Source organism: Triticum aestivum, chromosome 7B (assembly GCF_018294505.1).
Source record: "Triticum aestivum cultivar Chinese Spring chromosome 7B, IWGSC CS RefSeq v2.1, whole genome shotgun sequence".
In the NCBI taxonomy this organism is placed as follows: Eukaryota; Viridiplantae; Streptophyta; class Magnoliopsida; order Poales; family Poaceae; genus Triticum; species Triticum aestivum.
The window spans coordinates 724,986,806-725,008,548 of NC_057813.1; the positions used below are offsets into that span (position 1 = coordinate 724,986,806).

The window sequence follows — 21,743 nt, forward strand, 5'->3', positions numbered from 1 at the left end:
TTCCAGAGCGCTTACCACACTATTTTGGGAAGACCAACCTATGCCCGCTTCATGGCTCGACCATGTTATGTGTACCTCAAATTAAAGATGCCTGGCCCCAAGGGCGTGATCACTATCACTGGCAGCCGGAAGAAGGCAGAAGAGTGTTTCCAGAAAGGCTCGAAGATTGCGGATGCCTAGATAACAGTGGTAGAGCTGGAAGAATACAAGAAAAATGCAGATCCGAGTGATTTGCTACGGGCCAAGAAGCCCGCCACAGAGTCAGCGTTCCAGTCGTCAGGGGAGACGAAGCCAGTTCATATCCACCCGACTGACCCCAACGCAGCTCCAACCCATATTTCCACAACACTCGACTCTAAATAGGAAGAAGCGCTCATCCAGTTCCTCCATGAGAACTGGGACATCTTTGCATGGAAGCCAGCTGACATGCCGGGTGTTCCCAGGGGACTGGCTGAGCATCGCCTTAGAGTCGACTCAAAAGCGAAACCTGTTAAAGAACATCTTCGATGGTCCGCCGTTCAGAAGAAAAAAACCATTGGCGAGGAGGTGGCTCGACTCCTTGCAGCAGAGTTTATCTGAGAGATATACCACTCCGAGTGGCTCGCCAATGTCGTCATGGTTCCCAAGAAGGATAACTCACTTCGCATGTGCATTGATTTCAAACATATCAATCGGGCCTGCCCAAAAGATCATTTCCTCTCCCTCGCATCAACCAAATTGTCGACTCGACTGCAGAGTGCGAGAGATTGTCTTTTTTAGACGCCTATTCCGGGTATCATCAGATCCGACTGTATGGATCTGACGAAATCAAAACAGCTTTCATCACTCCATTCGGGGTGCTTCTGCTATATTACCATGCCATTCGGTCTCAAGAATGCCGGAGCCACGTTCATGAGAATGATTCAAAAGTGTTTACTCACTCAAATCAGTCGGAATGTGGAAGCATACATGGATGATATCGTGGTCAAGTCACGAAAGGGTTCCGACCTGTTGACTGACCTAGCTAAAACATTTGCCAATCTCAGGAGATACGATATCAAGCTCAATCCATCAAAGTGCACATTCGGAGTGCCTGGCGGAAAGTTACTCGGTTTTCTCGTTTCAGAGCGAGGAATCGATGCTAACCAGAAAAAGTTAGCACCATACTCCGAATGAAACGCCCTGTGCGTGTGCATGATGTCCAGAAGCTTACTGGATGCTTGGCCGCGTTAAGTCGATTCATCTCTCGCCTCGGTGAAAAGGCGTTGCCTCTTTACCGACTGATGAAGAAGGCAGACAAGTTCGAGTGGACTCCAGAAGCTGATGCAGCGTTTGCCGAGCTAAAAGCTCTGCCCTCCACCCAGCCGGTGCTTGCTGCTCCAATCAGCAAAGAGCCTCTGTTGCTTTACCTTGCAGCCACAGGACAAGTCGTCAGTACAGTACTTACGGTCGAGCGGGAAGAGGAAGGTAAAACCTTCAAAGTTCAGCGCCCAGTGTATTATCTCTCTGAAGTTTTGACCCCATCAAAGCAAAGATATCCTCATTATCAGAAGCTCGTATATGGGATCTACATGACCATGAAGAAGGTTGCTCATTATTTCTCTGATCATGACATTACAGTCATCAGCGACGCACCATTGTCAGAGATTCTGCACAACAGAGATGCAACTGGTCGAGTGGCTAAATGGGCAAATGAACTCCTTCCCCTTGATATCAAATTTGAGGCAAAGAAAGCCATTAAGTCCCAGGCTATAGCAGATTTCCTTGCCGAGTGGATTGAACAGCAGCAGCCGACTCAAGTTCACTCGGAGCATTGGACCATGTTCTTTGATGGCTCTAAGATGTTAAATGGTTCTGGTGCTGGGGTAGTTTTGGTTTCTCCCCGAGGAGATAAGCTCAGATATGTGCTCCAGATCCACTTTGATTCCTCCAACAATGAAGCAGAATATGAAGCACTTTTGTATGGGTTGCGCATGGCCATTTCACTCGGCGTCCGTCGCCTTATGGTTTATGGCGACTCAGATTTGGTGGTCAATCAGGTGATGAAGGTGTGGGACGTTAGAAGCCCAGCCATGAATGGATACTGCAATGCAGTGAGGAAGCTCGAAAATAAATTTGAAGGGTTAGAGATCCATCACGTTCCCCGACTGAAAAATCAAGCAGCCGATGACTTGGCGAAGATAGGTTCCAAGAGGGAAGCCATTCCGAGTGGTGTGCTTTTGGAGCATGTTCACACACCATCAGTTCAAGAAGATCCTTTCACTGAAGAAGTCCTGCAGCCCAAAAGCGCAACAGATCCGACTGAAGTCGTGGTCCCAGCTGTGGTCGACTTGATCATGGAAGTTTTGGTCATCACTCCCGATTGGACAGTGCCCTATATTGCCTATATTTTGAGAAAAGAACTCCCCGAGAATGAAGAAGAGGCTCGGGAGATCGTCCGCCGATCCAAAGCCTTCACCGTCATGAGGGGTCAGTTATACAGAGAAAGTGCGACTGGAGTCAGCCAGAAATGCATAACACCAGAGGAAGTTCGAATGATTCTCAACGACATCCACTTAGGGACCTGTGGCCATCATGCGTCCTCTCGGACCATCGTGGCTAAAGCATACCGAGCTGGTTTTTATTGGCCCAGAGCGAATGAAATGGCAAAGGAGATAGTCGACAAGTGTGAAGGATGTCAATTTTACTCCAATATGTCACACAAGCCCGCCTCAGCTTTAAAAACCATACCACTCATTTGGCCCTTCGCAATATGGGCGTTAGATATGGTCGGCCCTTTGAGAACAGGCAGAAGCGGTTTCACCCATGTGCTGGTAGCAGTCGACAAGTTCACCAAGTGGATTGAGGCCAAACCCATCAAGAACCTCGATGTCGGTACTGCTGTCAGCTTTATCAGAGAATTGATATTCAGATATGGAGTCCCGCACAACATCATCACTGGCAACGGGTCAAACTTCGATTCTGAAGAGTTCAGAGCATCAGTCGCCCATCCGCAGTCGAATAGACAGGCAGAACGAGCCAACGGCTTGATTCTCAAAGGGTTGAAACCCCGTTTGATGCGTGATCTCAAGCACGCGGCTGGTGCATGGGTCGACGAACTTCCCTCGGTGCTTTGGGGGTTAAGGACCACGCCCAACCGGTCGACTGGAAGAACTCCGTTCTTCTTGGTCTACGGAGCTGAAGCAGTCTTGCCGAGTGACCTTCTCCACAATGCTCATCGGGTCGAGCTCTACACCGAAGCTGAAGCAGAACAAGCACGGCAGGATGCAGTCGACCTTTTCGAGGAAGAAAGAGAGATGGCTCTGATCCGATCGACCATTTATCAACAAGACTTGCGTCGCTTCCACGCCAAAAACGTGAAGAGTCGAGCCTTCCAGGAAGGAGATTTGGTCCTCCGAGTGGATCAGCAGAAACCACACAAGCTTGCTCCTTCTTGGGAAGGACCCTTCATCGTCACCAAGGTTCTCCACAATGGAGCATATTGTCTTTACAATGTCGAGCATCAGATCGACGAGCCCCGAGCTTGGAACGCGGAGCTTCTCCGCCCCTTTTACACTTAAGTTTTCACTCGGATGACTTGTAATAAAAGTACTTCTGTAGTTTATTTATCAAAAACAAGAGCTTTATAGTTTTCCCAGTAATTGTTATTACTTTTGTCCACATAAAACAATCCCCCAGTGGGTGGCTTGGCTGCGAATCTGATTCGCCTAAGTCTGTAAAAAAAATCCTAACCGAGTGATGAGCCAGCCTCCCACTCGAAGGCTTAGCTGCGAAATCCGTTTCGCCTAAGTTAAACAAAATCCTACCGAGTGGTAAGTCAGCCTTCCACTCGGAGGCTTAGTTGCAGTCCAAGTACTCGCCTAACTTTTTGGAAATCCTACCGAGTGGTAAGCCAGCCTTCCACTCGGAGGCTTAGCTGCATTACAAGTACTCGCCTAAGTTAAAAAAATCCTACCGAGTGGCAAGCCAGCCTTCCAGTCGGAGGCTTAGCTGCAGTCCAAGTACTCGCCTAAGGTTTTGAAAATCCTACCGAGTGGTAAGCCAGCCTTCCACTCGGAGGCTTAGGTGCAGTACAAGTACTCGCCTAAGTTAAACAAAATCCTACCGAGTGGCAAGCCAGCCTTCCACTCGGAGGCTTAGCTGCAGCATTGCGCTCGCCTAAGTACAAATACAACATGCGCTTTGCAAGGAGGACGAGGTGCAGGTCGACGACTACCTCCTTCTCTAGAGGTACCCCTTGAAAATCCTACCGAGTGGAGAGCAAACCTCCCACTCGGGGGCTTAGCGGCAGCTCAGTGCTCGCCTAAGGTTTTGGAAATCCTACCGAGTGGAGAGCAAACCTCCCACTCGGGGGCTTAGCTGCAGCCCAGTGCTCGCCTATGTTTTTGAAAATCCTACCGAGTGGAGAGCAAACCTCCCACTCGGGGGCTTAGCTGCAGCCCAGTGCTCGCCTAAGTTTTTGAAAATCCTACCGACTGGAGAGCAAACCTCCCACTCGGGGGCTTAGCTGTAGCTCAGTGCTCGCCTAAGTTTTTGAAAATCCTACCGAGTGGAGAGCAAAACTCCCACTCGGGGGCTTAGCTGCAGCCCAGTGCTCGCCTAAGTTTTTGAAAATCCTACCGAGTGGAGAGCAAACCTCCCACTCGGGGGCTTAGCTCCAGCTCAGTGCTCGCCTAAGTTTTTGAAAATCCTACCGAGTGGAGAGCAGACCTCCCCACTCGGAGGCTTAGCTGCAGCCCAGCGCTTGCCTAAGTGTATCGGAGAACGAGTCTATTGCAATAAGCGCCTCGCTTTAGCCTGCAAAAGACACCTGAAACCGAATGCAAACATATTCAACGTCGAATCCAAGTTCGGATAACACCTAACGGAACCGAAAGTGCTCAGGCGCTAAGCCTATTAAGGTTTGTCGGTTACAAAACTCACTCGGCATACCGAGGCAAATTTAAAGTATCAAGCTCAGAAGTTTTTGACCCCTCCTGTGGAGGGCTGGAAGGTGCAACCAACTCATCCTGGTCGATTACATCTGCAATCCGAGTGGCAGCGGCGATGAAGGTCTCCATGAAAGATCGGAAATCATGCTTCTTGGTGTTAGCCACCCTAAGGGCCACCAGCTTGTCCTCTCGTGCATCCTTGCAGTGAACGCGGACCAGAGACAGAGCAACATCCGCTCCGCACCTGGCAGAAGACTTCTTCCACTCCTGCACTCGACTTGGGACCTCGTTCAGTCGAGTCATCAGAGACTCGAGGTCATTCTGGAGCTTCTCTCTTGGCCAGAGCATTGTGTCAATGCGAGAAGTTGCGACCTTCAGCCTTGCGAGATAGTCGACGATGGCAGCAACGCGAGAATCAAACCGGAGCACATTCATGGCGACTTCATCTTTCACGGGAGAGTTGATGGGATCCAGGTTTATTTCCAGTCGACCAGTCTCCTCTTCAAAGTTCTGGCAAAATTCTGCAAGCACAACCATCGAGTCAAGACAACAGTCGGAGATCACAGTTAAAACATCTGTTTGATACAAAAGATTACCTTCAAGCATGAGGAATAGCTTCTTGGCGAGTCCACCCAGATAAGCCTCCAGATCGTTCTTCTTTCCCACCAACTCACTGGCCTTGTCATTCAGGGCAACCTTGTCACTTTTCAGTCGACTGACCTCCTTGTTGGCAGCATCGAGAGCAGCCTTCAGATTGGTGTTATCTTCTTCAAGCTTGGTGACTGAAGCCAGCTTTTCATCTGCGAGCTTGGTCTTCTCTAAAGCCGCTTTCTGTAACTCAGCCAAGTCAAGGTCTTTCTTCTTCAGGGCATCCCTCACTTTGTCTGCAAAGTTACAGTGAGATCAGACTCTGAAACAAGCGAGAGACAAAGGCAGTCGTCGGAGGCCTCACCAAACATACCTTTAGCTTCCTCCTTCGCCTTCGTTAGGTTCTCTTGGGTCAGTTTCAGATCAAGCTCGAGTGGATGTGTTTGTTCTCCAGCTCAGTATAATGAGCCGCAAGGTCGCAGGATTTCTACGAAGAACCAATCGACAGATGTCAAAGACAATTCACTTCCGAGTGACTAAGGAAAAATCATAGCGTTTCTAAGACTACGGCCGAATACAAACATTCGACCATAGTCTCGGGGACTACACCCAGTGGGTGCACTCAGCGTGCCCCCACTAGTTTCATCAGTTAGAGTCGACCAGTCGACCAACAAAAAAAGGGAGGTGTTCTTCAGACTATAGTCGACTGCCAGCAGTCGACCACAGTCTCGGGGACTACACCCAGTGGGTGCACTCAGCGTGCCCCCACCGGTCTATGAATCTATTCGACCTAGTCGAGTAAGAAAAAAACTTAAGACATAAAGACTATGGTCGACTGCCAGCAGTCCACCATAGCCTTGGGGACTACACCCAGTGGGTGCACTCAGCGTCCCCCCACTAACCCGGAATTTCAATCGACACACCCAGTGGGTGTAAGACAAACTCTAGGAATTTCAGAAAGAAGAGTTTTCAGATATCATATCCTAACAGAACAGGCAGTGACCGACTGACCTGAACATTACTCTGAAGAGCTGAACTGGCGTCATAGGCGGCCTGGCTGGCTTCTCGAATTGCCTTCACTTGCTCCATCATGACCCCCACTTGGCGTATTGCTTCTTTAGCAGCACTAGCTTGGTCTTCTGGGATGAGGTAGGTTGAGAAAAGCGAGGGTTGAGCAGCACTCGACGATGAAGGACGAGCACTCGTCAACGGCACCGCAAAGGTTACAGTGGGACGAATGACATTGTCTCCCTCCATGACCAATGTCTCGGGTGCTGGCACGTCCTGAGTCGCCTTGCCAGCAGACGCTTTCTTGTTCCTTCTCTGCCTCGGTGGTTCCTCGTCCTCATCGTCGGGAAGGTCGATAATGACGTTAGATGAAGCTGCAGAAAAAGAATCAAAATTAGAGATAAGAAGCCAATCGACTGAAGACGAAACTACAAGAGTCATACCAGGTTTCGAAGTAACAGCATCCTCCATCTCCTGATTTTCAGCTCTGGCCGAGGTATCAGAAGTAGCAGCACTGTAGTTCCAGAAGTCAGTCGATTAGCTCATGAGTCGACCAAGAATAAGTTCATGCGGAACAGACAAACTCAAGCTACACCATTACCCTGAGATAGTGGGGATCACCATCTTCATCTTCGGCAAGACCTTCGCCAACTTCGACGGCGCCACTCGAGATTGCTTCGGAGCTTTCTCAGTCGGCACTGGAGAAGTAATCCGAGGGCTCTTGGACGACTGTGTTACGGTTGCGACCCCCTTACCACGCTCGACCGCGGGATCATGGGCAAGCTTCGAGCGTCTTTCCGAGCGAGGAGGTACAACTTCCTCCTCCTCCTCCTCTTCTTCCTCCTCACCAGAGTCATCACCCTCATCATCGTCGTCAGCATCCGAATCCCACTCCTCCGGGCTTTCGCCCCCACTTCCTTCCTCCTCCTCAGTCGGTGTTTGCGCTCCATTGGGCATCGAGTATAACTCCGTGGTGGCCTGTCAGACAAGAAAGCAAAACAAAGATCAATTGACCAATTCACAGCGAAGCAGAATGAATAAAGCAAGATTGCAATTGGAGATAAGTGGTCATACCGAGTCCCGTGTGTAGGTACAGTCGAGTGGTGGGATCCTCCTAGCCCCTCGAGGGTTGTCCTTATTCCCTGTGATTGCGGCCACCCACCTCTCCAGTGTGGCGTCGTCGACCGCTTCTGGATGGACCCGAGTGGTGTCTTTGGTACCACAGTACAGCCACATCGGGTGGCCTCGGTACTGAAGCGGTTGGATGCGCCGTCTAAGGAAGACCTCCAGAAGATCCATACCCGTCACTCCGTCCCTAACGAGTTGGACTATGCGTTCCATCAACATTTTTACCTGAGCTTTCTCCTCAGGAAGCACCTTCAGAGAAGAGGGTTTGTCCACTCGGTCCATGGAGAACGGAGGGAGACTGGTCGACTGCCCCGGTGTCGACTCGTCTTGGCAGTAGAACCAAATCGACTGCCACCCTCTGACCGACTCAGGAAGGGTCATGGCCGGGAAAGTACTCTTATTCCTCATCTGAATCCCAAGACCCCCGCACATCTGGATAACATTAGTCCTCTCGTCACCCGGACTCGCCTTTTTCACCGTCTGTGAGTGACAGGTGAATATGTGCTTAAAGAGACCCCAATGTGGTCGACAACCCAGGAAGTTCTCGCACATGGAAACGAAAGCAGCAAGATGGGCGATGGAATTGGGAGTAAAATGGTGGAGTTGCGCCCCAAAGAAGTTCAGAAGCCCTCGGAAGAAAACACTCGGCGGCAGAGAGAATCCACGGTCTATATGAGTGGCTAGGAGAACGCACTCACCCTCCTGCGGCTGCGGTTGACACTCGGACCCCGGAAGCCTTGCTGACCCATGGGGGATCAGACCCTCATTCGCCAGGTCATTGAGATCCGTCTCGGTGATGGTTGAACGGATCCAATCCCCTTGGACCCAACCTTTTGGCAGGCGGGGTCTTGACGAAGATCCGCCCCAACTGGACGCTCTCCCCTTCGGTTTCCCCCGCCGCCGTCGCCTTCTTCGCGCGCTCCAAGGCTGCCGTCTTCTCCTTCACCATTGTCACCGGCGAAGCACCCGAGGAGTGGATAGGCGGAGGCGAGAGCAGGCACAGCGGGCGGAGGCAAAGAGGGCAGAGAGGAGAATGGGAAGGCACTGTTCAAAAACCCTCGCCCGACGCTTTATATAAGGACGCTTCCGAGTGGCTGGCAAGTAGGCCCGGGCGGTCCTGTCACATCCGAAACAGTCGCGCACGCATGATACGTGGCGAAAAAGGCGGCGCGGAAATCGAGGCGTCCATGCCTTATCCCATCCGAGTACCGCGGTCTGTCCCACTTCGCGCCTTCCCAAAATTCGGATCCCACAAAATCCGCTAAACGGCAGATCAATCTGTCAGACAATAGATTTCCTGCGATCCGTCGCTCGGAAGTTCTCTAAGTTCAAAAGTTCACTCGACAGATGAAAAGAATGGATCAAGGCGACTGAAAGAAAGGTTGATGCCGACGCCAAAAAAGAAAAATCGCTGATCCAGGATACGACATAATCAGAGCGCGAGAAATAGGTCGGAGAAAATTATCAACCCCTTCCTCACTCGAACCTCGATCCATTCGGGGGCTAATGATGAAGCCATGTACCTAGGGTAGGGTCATGGACCTATCTAGGATACCCTACCCAAGGACATCCTTAGAAGAAGCTACCTTCCAGTCGACCAAGAGGGACTTCACTCGACGAACTCAAAGACACTCGACGATGAAGATAGCCACTCGACCATGAAGCTAACCACTCGACGGCCAGGTCGCTGTAGCACTGCTCCTACCCTCATAATAGCGATTATAGCATGGTTGGCTACGTCGCAACATGCTTCGTTGTCGTGGTCGTCGAAGAATGACGAAGCGTAGCGACATGCATCATCACCTCGGCTGTTTAAGCACACATAGACGCATCGCTACGCTTGTCCATGTCATCATAGTCGTCGAAGCATTGACATATCCATTGAAGCATGCCTCGTAGTATGATCACGGCCGTCTATGCCATCGCGGCACGCCTTGTCTCTACAACGATGCATCGTGGTCATCGAAGCATTGTCGCAACCATGGAAGCACGCCACGTAGCATGGCAGCGATAGTCGACGCCGTCGCGGCACGGCTCGTCGTTGTGGCGACACATCGTGGCCGTCGAAGCATCACCACAACCATTATATGGAAGCAAGCCTCGCATCATGGTCGCGGCAGTCGACGCCATCGTGGCACGCTTTGTCGCTATGGCGATGCGTCGTGGTCACCCAAGCATTGTGACAACCATTGAAGGGCGCCACATAGAATGGCCGCAACCGCCTATGCACAGCTGTCGCTGTGACGATGCGTCGTGGTCGTCGAAGCATCGCCGCAACCATTATATGGAAGCACACCTCGCAGCATGGTTGCGGCTAGAAACGCGGACATGCCTCGCCGTCGTTGTCGTTGACGCATCGCTGTGGGCATTGAAGCATACGTCACAACATTGCAATGTCCGTCGACATCGTCGGAACACGCCTTGTTGAAGCATCACCGCGGTCCTTGAAAAATGCACCCCCACAACATCCCACCCCTCCTCGCAGCATCGCCGGTGCCGTTGCAGCGTCATTGCATCATACCAACATTGGGCGCTACGGTGAGGAGCAATGTCGCAGCCATCGAACACGCCTTGTCATGGTCGTCAAAATATCCTAGCAATGGCCGAGCTTGCAGCATGGCAGCAGGCGAGCTCCGCGGGCGGCAGCTTCCGTTGGCCTCGTGTCGTTAGCTGCGAGCACGCCTCCACGTGGTTGCTAGTGGTGCAAAAAAAATGCCGTGTGATAGAATCGTAGAGAATTAGGGAACATGTGCTGCTCGGGATAAGAATCAGAAAATGTGACGCTTGCGGGGAGCCCCACATGACGTGTGTCACACATTGGAGGGGGATGCCACGGGGCTGTTTACATCTGGATGGATCGAAGGAGTTTCCTTTAAATTTGATCAAAGTTATTTCTCACCAGAGGCATAAGGATTTGCTACCTAACCTTCTCACCATTCCTAAGTATCCAGGTATAATTTTGTTCTTTGGATGGCAACGTGCTATCCACGATATGATAATGGTAAGTTAACCTGGACATTTTGCCAGGATTGATGTACACATCAGCAATTTTTGGATATTAATGTTGGTGTGGTTGTGTAGGTTCTAGAAGCATTTCTTACACCAGGATCTGAATTGTTGATGTTCAATGAGGTGGCAGAGAAGAAGAGGGAGAAAAACTGACTGATGATGGTATGGATATTTTTGGACTAACAAACATTAAATTGTACAAAAAGAAGGGAATGTTGTCATCAGGCGGCACTTAGAAAGCTAACCTCTTGAGACCTTTGATTCTGTGAGTATATGCTCCATCGTAGAGAGAAATAGAGTACTCTGAACTTTTTTGTTGAAACAATTATTGTTTTTATGAATCGGCCAATGTGGTCCAAAATGGCAAGTCAGCATTGCCCTGCATTTCTTCTACTCTAAGTTTACCTGTGCTGAAATTCACCCAATGCCAACTTTGAAACCACATATTTTGATTCTTGCAGATGAGTCGGTGGAGGATTCCATTTGAAGAATTAGATTCATGGTGCTTAGCTACACTTTCTTCTAATTCATGACATGCAGGTGAGCAACAAGCAGCCTGGCTTCTGGCTTGCCAACACTGACGAGTCAACCATTAATCCAGAACTGAAGTCAGAGATTAAGTAGTCTCTAGAAAATGTGTTTGTTGTGATCATGAAAAGGTGACTAATTTTACAATGTCATCTCACTTTTTTGAAATGCAAGTATATATTATGATAGCAAAAGTAATCCATGCTAATAGAAATGATGACCGTGCAAGCATATATTAAAGTAGTTCTGATCTCACCCGAGCCATTAGAACTGTACATAACCTCAATGTAAATAACTTCAGTACCCCAGCCTGAAATTGTTGTTCGTGAGTAAATAACATTACAGTGGATCAATGCAGTAGGAATATCTTGTAGTAATTCATGTTGTATTTTGTAAAGCTCATGGTTAATTTTTGAACCCATGCATGTTGATGTTCCATGATATCTAACAAAGCTGTACTTCCGCACAGTGCATCTTTGTTCTTTTCCTTTCTCACAGCTAATTATTGAATGCATGCTATACTATATTGATGCTCAAGAGATATGCAGTATACTCAGTAAAGGCTCCTTTAATACTATCTAACATAGCTGAACTTCAGCAAATTCAAACAGTGCATCTTTGTTCTTCTGCTTTTTCTTTAGACTTAAATTTAGGTGCAAATTCAGCAACTCTTGAATAGAGCAACTTCCAGGTTGAGACGACTTGGACCACAGACGATCTCGAAAAATCCTGAAATGAGGCGGGCAACCCCACCTTTTTCTTTTATGAAAAAAAAGAGTACTCACCGTGAGAAGATCGGCGCAGCAGAGCGCGCGTACCCCTCTAGTCATATACATGCCTACTGATTAGAGTTATCATACGCACGCACACTATATCTCACCCAAATATACGACCGAATTTCCATCTCAACTAACAGGGGATAAAATAATAAGCAAAATTAACACCCGTTCATGTTTAATCTATAATATTCATGAGTACTGTACTAGGCTAAAACTCCATCAAAACACAAGTAGAAAAAACTCACAGCCTTCTTCCTAAACTCGCATCCTATTTATAACAGCTAACCTAAAAGATATTGCGCCAACTAGCTAGCCATCAAGCTGATGCATTATGCAATGTAGTCCTCATCGAGAAACTCCGTCAAAGGCTGTTGCAGCGCCTTCATTACAGCCTCCCACCCAGCATGTGTTGGGTGTGTCTGGTCCCAGTAGAACGTCTTGTCGGGATTTTCGCATAGGTCGTACAGGCGCTTCCCTGAATGGCTACGCTCTCCACAGAACCCTCCCTCATCGGTACTCTCGCAGCATGGGGTCAGCTTGCCATCAAAATCCTTGGACTGATCCGATCCTCCACCTGCATGCACAAAATATATATGCATGGTTACATAATAGAATTCATACATAAGGAACCAGATTTGACTTACAACATCAATGCGCATATATGTGTATTTACCAGGGGCGTGATTGACAATGTCAGTGAAGGCTGAGTAGAGGTCCAGAATGTGAACGTTATCCCTTTCGTCAAGCATTTGCTTTAGATACTTGTTGTGGACGGACGCGCCATAATTGCCAAGAAGGTCGCATGTGGTGTAGTTGTTCGAACTAGTATGCAAAGGCGTGCAACCAATGGGATGCAAATTGTTTACTAGCACTTTTCTCACCCCAAGCATCTGAAGTTGTGCCACGTTATCTAGGATCTCAGTCGCCACGTTTCCGATGTAAGTGTCGAGCTGCATGCAGGAGAAGTAAATTAGTAAGGTGGAGATCAGTAATAATTAATTGACTTTAATTTGGATGTGCGAGTATGCTAGGTACTACTTACATCATCGAAGCTTGTGTAGAAGCCGGTCTCAATGTCGGAGTCGCTCATGTAGTCATTGCCGGAGATGGCGATGAGCGCGACGGAGTGGTGAAGCTGATGTGTTGAGATGACCCCGTCGTTGACAAGCCTCTTGAAAGTTTGAACCTGTGCGGCAAGGGTCGGCACCTTCTTGGTCTTCACCTTGAAGACACCAGCGCCCCCAAAAGCAAAGGTCATGCCAGATGAGTCAGAAGATTGATCTGATGTGAGCTCGTACGCTGGAGGGGCTTCATTGAGGCCCAACATCCTTGCTGCAAGGACAAGGCAGTAGATAGAAACGATTATTTTGGATGCATGCATCTTGATGTATATACTTGAATAACATATGAGTACATCATACCGATAAAATCTGATTGCATCCTGTAGTTGGAGAAGCGCCCGGCCAAAACAGGAGACGTAGCATAATGAGTGTTGAGATAGGAGCCGTATGGGTAGCTCCATTGACGTGATGTCTTTTCACCAATGTTGTTTGGAACATTGCCGTTGTCGACAAAGTCGTCGCCGAAGACAAACATGCTGGACCATTGGTTCTTCGACCGCTTTGAAGAAGGTGTGCCTCGGGCCTCCACACGTGCAGCTGCAACATAGATCGAGCATGTCAGTACATCGTGCGTGCATGCTGAAAGAACATGAAGAACCGGGCAAGATTGAACTTGAAGTGATCGCTAGCAACAGATATGATCTACTAAAAGGAAGACATGGCGGCACGCTAGCAACAAACATCCAAAAGGAAGACATGGCAGCAAGTAGTATGTAATCCGTGCATACCAGCAAAGACGACGACGAGGAGGAGAAGACACGCAACAGCCGGAGGAAGCTTCATGGCCGCGAAGCCTGCGGGGGCAGCCGTCCGGCGCCCGGCGAGAAAGGAGATGATGGAGAGGGAGGGAGATGGGGATGGGGATGGGATCGTGGTGTGGGCATAGGGCTATATTTGTAGGAGGAAGAATGCACGTGTACCTTAGTGTCCTGCTCCTGTTAACTTCGATTCAAACTTCTTACCTCGGACGATCAACTTGGAGGGGAAGGCGCTGGAGCATGTCTTTCACCGACCTAATCTCGTTGACGTTCCATGCATTCCTCACGATTCTCTTAACCTCCTGACGTACTCATCCCGGTCTTCTTTTATTTGCCCATAACGAATTTTCTGCCCATTGTTCCTTCTAGATGGTCGCCCCATCGCAAAGTTCCTTTGTAGCTCAGGCTACATGGTACCTCTTATCCTCAACCCTCCAGCCTTACTTTGAGATCCGTACTCTTCAACTAACTTACAACGTGAACATTTTTCTTTTTTGTTTCTCTAAAATGAAACAACATATGAACTTCAAACTTCGCTGATCGAACAACATTAGAATATCAATGTGTGAAAAAACCTTCAGATATTTTGGTCTGATATAAATATACAAAATGAGATTTTGTTTGACTAAAAACATTATTTGAAGTATTTAAAATGCATGAAAAAATCTGAAAGTTTTTTCCCAGATTGTAGTTTAGAATGTATTGTTGTTCTGCAAAATTTAAAGTTTATATGTTATGTCATTTGAGAGAAACAAAAAAGACAAATGCGTCTGCACGGATTGCGATGCAGAAATGGATCACAAAGATAAGGGGTATCATGTAGTCTGAGCAACAGAAAACCACACACCCATTCTCCAACCAACACGACACCACAGGAGTGGCCCCGTCATTGTTCTTGGATAGTCCCATTTCATCGAGAATCTAAATCCCCTTAACCATGGCGGCGCCCTCCACCGTCAACTGCTCGCTAAATTGATAGTGCAGCGATGTCGGATAAGTAGTTCTTGTTGGGGCTGATCGGAGCAGCTCCTTCTTCCTCTTGCAGCTCACAAGGGACACACAGAAACACAAGTATTTTGGTGGCCGCTGCTGTTGAGTAAATAGGCAATTTTTTGATTAATTTAATCCTAGAAATAATCATGAACATGGTATTGACTGAATTAAGGATATGTTGATTACGATTTAAATAAGCACATACTGCGCAAACAGTAGACACATCTACACATAATGCTAGTACGGTCAACACAGAATAAATAGGAGCGATATAAGCGAGTTATATATACCCTCCGATCTACGAGGCAGAGGACGCGGCCGCGGCGGTGGCAGCATCGGCGTCCTCGGTGGCCTTCTTCTCGGCCTCGTGCTTCTCAGTGGCAAGACGGGCGGCTCGATTGACTGTGACATGGTGATGACGAAGATGTAGAGGAAGCAGTGGATCAGTGGCGAGCAGTCCCGTAGTCGCTTCCCAAAAACCTAATCGCTCATCTCCCATATAGGATCCAGAGAGGCGGGGTTTCGGAGACCTGCTCTTCCTTCAACCGTGTACACGGCAGACGGGATGGAGCCGCCGGCGGCAGCAGCAGCAATGGAATGCCTGGGTGTGACAGCTAGGATTGGTAGATGCCCCACAAATATATGCGCAACCATGTGGAGAGACGTGGGGTGAGCCCACGTCCAAGTCGGTAACAACCCATGATCTGAGACACATGTCTCAAATCATGGTCCACCTGTAAATGACTCTTCATTCCTGACCGGCAAAAATAAACGCATATGTGAGCTCGGCTCGGCTAGGCTCGTCGTGGTGGGCGACGGAGGAGGAGGAGCGTGCGAGGGCCTCTTCTCTTCTCAAGTTCTAATAGCACGTGGAAGAGAGCCCCTTATAAGGAGGTTCAACTCCTCTCCAACTTGCAAGGTGGGACTAAACTTCCCACCACCCCTAGTGCCATATAACCCACATGGGCCCTTAGAGATTTTCAGAAATTGTTAGATGGGCCCTAGGCCCAATGTAAGATTTCAACAATCCCCCACCAGATCTCAAGGGCCCATATTGTCCTTTGTTACAAAAACTGTTTTGATATACTAGTATTTCAGTGGAGACCTGTTAAGGTTGAGCTCCACCTAGAGCAATTAGCTATGCTCCTTCACAACTGAACAATGCACTATGTCTTGAATTGTCAGTTTGGCATAAAGAAGTTTCACCACATGTCTTACTAGTACTAGACTGGTGAAGGCTGACCCCTCGGGTGGAGCATATTAGTCACACTCCTGGCCTAGTACTAGACATTAGTCACACTCGTAGATTGTGACCAGTAGTCGGGCTCATATAGGTGTATTACTCCAAAGATCGCTCTGTAGGATAGCATCTTGCTTACATAAGATTTGGAATACATTAAGACAGTAGTCATCCTACTCTGCAGTATTGAGAGTATCGCTTCTCCAATGGAGTGGGTTACTAAAGTTACTCTCCTCAGTTCACCACTGGCTCGTTTTCTTAGGTCCTACATCAAGGGATCTCCGGTCACATAGGTTGGGTTACCACTGATACGTCTCCATCGTATCCATAATTTATGAAGTATCCATCCCATGTTTACAATAATTTTATATGGTTTTGGTATGATTTGCATGGAACTAACCTGAACTGACGCTGTTTTCAGCAGAACTACTGTGGTGGTGTTTTTTGTGCAGAAATGAAAGTTCTCCGGACACCACGAAACTTTTTGTGGATATTTTATGGACCAGAAGACTACCAATGGGTCAGAGCAGCACCTGGGGGTCCCCTGAGGGAGGCACAACCCACCGGGGCGCACCTGGGGCCACCTCGGTCGCCTCCCGCACCCCCTCTTCGCCTTATAAATTCTCAAATATTACAAAAACCCTCACCACTACTAGGCAAAAGCCTAGCAGCAGCGCGGGTTTTAGGCGTATTAGTAGCGCGTGATGGTGCGCTACTGGTACGGCGCTACAGCTAAAGGTTAGCAGTAGCGTGCCTTGACCCATGCTCCTGCTATATTGACTTAGTAGTAGCGCTTTCCCAGAGGCGCGCTACTGGTAATTAGTAGTAGCGCTTTTCCCTTCCCGCGCTACTACTATTATTTCATATTTTATTTCTTTTTTATTTCATGTTGTATTCATACACCTTTACACAAGTTTTCATACAACAGGAATTTAGAGATTTTTTTACATCATAATGAGTTATTACATCACGGGGTGAAAGAACCATGGACTAGTTTCAAGTGGATGTCCATCCACTTGAAACTAATCCGCGGTTCTTTCACCCAATGATATAATAAATATCATCATCATCATATCATTAACAACTTATCATCATAATACATCATTGTCATATAACACCTCCTCAAGATCATCGTTTTCATCAATGAGACATCACATAGCAAATTGGTCACTAGTCATAATCACAACTATTTCTCATCATCAACTCTAACACATTGTACCACATAATAAACATATTGTACCTCATAGGACCTACTACATTCTCTAAGGTAAAATAGCAAAAAACAAGATAGCCCCTAACTCTCCATTACGGAGAATGGAGATTATCCTATCTCTTGCCTTTCGCTTAATGTTACTTCCAAGAACCTCCTTACGAATGTCCAAACATTTTTTCCATTCTTTGATTAGCATGTGTTCACCGGTTTTAGAAATCCGATATGCACAGATGAGATCCGTAGGTCGACCTGGCTGTAGGTTCAGAACTGCAAGGCGACCATTCTGATACATCAGATGAGGCACACAATCCATCGGGATTTTCTGTTGAAAAACATAGTAATAACTTTGTAGTTATCAATGATGTACTAGTTTTAGAAGTATGCAAAAGATGCAAGGATGTCGTAATAGTAAAAAATCTTACCAGGGTATCTCCATAGAAGTTACCGTGGTTCAACACGTGCACTAGTGGCACGTATTCACCATAATTTGGAGGAGTTCGATAATAGGTATTGTAATTCTCAAGAAAAGTACAAAATACGATCAGATGATTTTTCTCCTTATAAGTTAATTCGGAGCCATCGGTGTAGTGGGTTTTGTCTACCATCTTCCACACATTCGTTGAAGAATCAAAATAAGCTGTCAATGGAAATAAGCTATCAAATATTTTGAAATAAACAATATAAATTAGTTAATAACTATGTTTGAGAAACTCACATAGCGGTAGAATCGGAAGTGTATCAACAAGGACCCAAATGTCCATATTGTCTTGCTCGATGTCAGGATCACCAAGATCCATGGTGAAAATCATACCCTCATAAAAACCATACATTTAGCAAAGTGCTTCCCAATTTTGGCAACCAAAATGGGTTACGCTCTGAGAATTGTACAGATTTACTTCAAAATCCATATCATAATGGGTCCTTAGGTGTATTTTCTTTGTTTCAAAATTTTCATGGTCTTCAAAACCCATCCTCTCCAAGACATAGCGTCTTGCATGTCATGAGATAAGCTAGTCGAATTGTAAAAGATGAAAATTAGACGTTGAAATAGTTGAAGTCATGCTTAATTACGAAAAAACACTTGTCGTCGTTGCGTACCGTTTCAACATCGAATGTCTCCTCGAGCTTAATGCTGAAGCGCCGATCTTCGTCCAGCTAAAGGAAGCTGTCGCACAGACCTCGATCGTCGTGGCACCAGCTGCACTCCCCCGGGAGACTTTCGTCGTCCGAGTACGACATTTCCTACGTTCATAATTCAAAGATTAAATATATGTACTAAAAAAACCTAAATTAGATCATTATTTTTCGAGGTAATCCAGCCCACTCGATATTTCCTACATATTCTAGCACAAGTCATGCCAGAATTCACGGAAAAATCCGGCATGACCTTTGTTAAAAAAGGACATATCGAGTGCCTGAAATTTGCCGAAACAGAAACTAATCAACACTCCGGTAAAACATAGGCCACTAGGAGGTGTAACCTGAACATGGTCGGCCACTTGGGCAACCACATATCCTATTTGAGCAACACAAGATATACATGGAGATTTGGCTGGTCTCACCTCGAGGTCGGAGGGGGTCGGTGACGGGGACGACGGCGGGGATGATGGAGGGGCTCCTTGATTTATGCAAAAGAAAAAACTCTATAAGTTATCACTAATACATCCTGAATAATTGCTTAAACTTAAAAAATAACAACAAATATGAATGTTCAACTAGTTCTATTAATTCAACTAGTTCTTACTAAATATAAACTTACTATATATAGAAAGAAAAACTAGTTCTTTCTAAAAATAAAGTAGTTCCACAAGTTATTTAATTATCTTACTAAAAATACATTAGTTCTATTAATTCAACTAGTTCAACTACTTTATTAATTTACTTACTAAACTAGTTCAACTAAAACTAAACTAGTTCAACTAGTTTATTAATTTACTTACTAATTATTTTAACCATTTACTAAAAACAGTAAAAAAACTACATTATACAATAGTAAAAAAACATCTACTATTAACCATACTGCCCTAGTTAACTAGTACCATCACTACTACTAATTAACATCTACTACTACTAAAAATCATTATCTATGACCCTAAATTAACATCTACTACTACTAAAAAACATCTAGTACTAACTAAGGAGAGAGAAAGGGGGTGGGGGGCTTACAGAATGGGGAGAGACGGTGGCGGGGAGGTGCTCGGTGACGGAGAGGTAGGGCGGCGAGGGCGGGCTCGGGATCGGGAGGCGGCGGTGCTAGGCGGGCTCGGGCGGCGGAGGTGAGGTCGAGGGCGGTGGGAGGAGGCCTACCGGCGGAGGAGGGAGGAGGGGCGGCCGCAGGCGAAGGGAGGAGGGCGCGGTGGCGGACGGACAAAGGCGGCGGTGGCGACGCACGATGACGGTTATCGGCGCGGGCAAGAGTGACTGAGAGGGGGAGAGTGAGTGAGAGAGAGGGTCGGTCACGCGTGTGGGGATAAGGTAGGGTTAGCAATAGCACGTGTGCCAAAACGCGCTACAGCTAATCAGGATAGCAGTAGTGTTGTGCATGGTTGCGCGCTATTGCTAAGTTGGACTAGCAGTAGCACTTTGCAACTAAAAGCGCTACTGCTAAGTGTAAGTATGCAAAAATACGTCAATGCAAAAATACATGGGCCATCAATGATCTTTTTGTGTACAATATGAATTGTCAATATGAGTCCTCTCCGGTAGGAACCGGTGAGGACTCATATTGCGGCCACAAATTTTACACATAGAGTTCAGCGAAGACCAACTGGTTGTGATACACTACAAGAAATATGTCAACTTGTGACCACCACTATTGGTCACTGAAAGGTCACAAATTTCCATTTACGACCTTTTTGTGACCAAAAACAGAAGGTCAAAAGCTGGCCGTCATAAACTGACTATAGCGACCTTTCTTCTGGAATGGTCAAAGACGTTTACGACCAAAATATTCCTACTGTGGCGTTTTGGTCACTAATAACCTCCCCCGGGCCACGTAGGCATCCAGCGTGGCAAGCTGATGTGGCACAAGATTCAGCCCAGTCCAATTCAATTTTCTACATGGGCCTAGCCCAACAATTCGGTCTTTTTACTGTATATTTTCTCTATTAATTTTCTCTAGCTACATGGGCCTAGCCCAACAATTTGGCCTTTTTATTTTATGGGTCATGGCCTTTTTGTACAACAGTTTTAGTTTTTTTATAAAATGGGTCCACTAGTCAAACAGATCCCACTTGTCAGGTTCTGATAAGTGGGTCCTAGCTATTAGGCCCAGATTCTTCATATTTCAATTTGACAATAAGAAAATAACTAGTAGTTAAATTGGCAAGGAAAAACACACAAGATACTTCAAATAACAATAGCCAGATTCAATACAAGCTCTACAAATGACACGTCCTACAAGCTGTAGCATATACAAGCTTATTTACAAGCTCTACAAATGACAAGTCCTACAAGCTGTAGCATTTACAAGTTCTACAAGTTACACGTAATACAAGCTTAGCTGATACAAGCTCTACAACTATGGGAATCAGTTACAAGCTCTACAAGTATTTTCTTCTTCTACATGTAGCTCCTTCAATAGCGATCAAATGTCGGCTCACTGGAGAGTCAGGACTGGGCCTTCCACGGACGCCCTGTTACATGAATCAGCTGATAAAAATTAGAAAAACTAGAGACAATATATTATGAACATTCCATTCAAAAAAGGAGTAACTCAGTTGAAGTGAACACAGCAGCAGTTTTTCTCATTGAAGTGAACACAGCAGCAGTTTTCTCATTGAAGTGAACACAACAGCATCAGTTTTTCTCATACAGTATGTGTCTTAATATAACTCCTAAGAAATGTTCACAACCTGAATTAACTACACTTTTTCTCATTGAAGTGAACACAGCAGCAGTTTAATCAACAACCCCATACTTTACTATAGAATGTTTCTTCTGAATGCATAGCTTAAAGGCGGGGCGGGGCTGAGAATCATCATAACAGGATATGTATATATATATATGTAGAGAGAGAGAGATCACCTTAACAATAGATGGTGGGCATCCTCGCCGGATCGGAGCAGCTTGTCCCTGGCCCTCCCCACGGGATGGTACCAAACTGCACACACACCAAGCAAGAGAGCACGCATCAGATCATATGAGAAAATGAACAAAAAATAGAGAGGAGGAGAGGGGTCACCTTGGCAACAGATGAACAAACTTTGGTCATTTGGCTCTGTCCTCGCCGGATTGAAGCATCTTGTCCTTTGGCCCTGTCCACACACCAAGCAAACTGCAGAAAAAACACGCAATGAAAAACTAAAGATCACAATGTATGGAAAACTGAAGATCATAGTGATGATAACATACAAACAAAGGATCTTTGGCCCATCAAGTTTTAAGACAAAAAAAAGAGCAAAACCAACAATGCTACAAATCAGAGATTACAGGAACAACAACAGAAGGTTGTTTAACAAGTTTGAAC

General features: G+C 46.8%; 1 protein-coding gene and 1 long non-coding RNA gene across 2 annotated transcripts; both read right to left on the minus strand.

Moving 5' to 3' along the window:
* Positions 1-12,058: 12,058 nt before the first annotated feature.
* Positions 12,059-13,960, minus strand: LOC123160210 (GDSL esterase/lipase At5g03610-like). Its single transcript, XM_044578021.1, has 5 exons — positions 13,800-13,960; positions 13,372-13,608; positions 12,993-13,282; positions 12,624-12,900; positions 12,059-12,524 (listed from the first exon to the last, which is right to left on the minus strand). Exons 1-5 carry the CDS (start codon positions 13,852-13,854, stop codon positions 12,280-12,282), a joined length of 1,104 nt encoding a protein of 367 aa, XP_044433956.1. The 5' UTR covers positions 13,855-13,960; the 3' UTR covers positions 12,059-12,279.
* A 6,890-nt stretch (positions 13,961-20,850) lies between these two features.
* Positions 20,851-21,543, minus strand: LOC123155696 (uncharacterized). Its single transcript, XR_006477576.1, has 3 exons — positions 21,459-21,543; positions 21,302-21,377; positions 20,851-20,910 (listed from the first exon to the last, which is right to left on the minus strand). It is a non-coding gene; the product is annotated as an uncharacterized lncRNA (long non-coding RNA).
* Between the last annotated feature and the right edge of the window lie 200 nt (positions 21,544-21,743).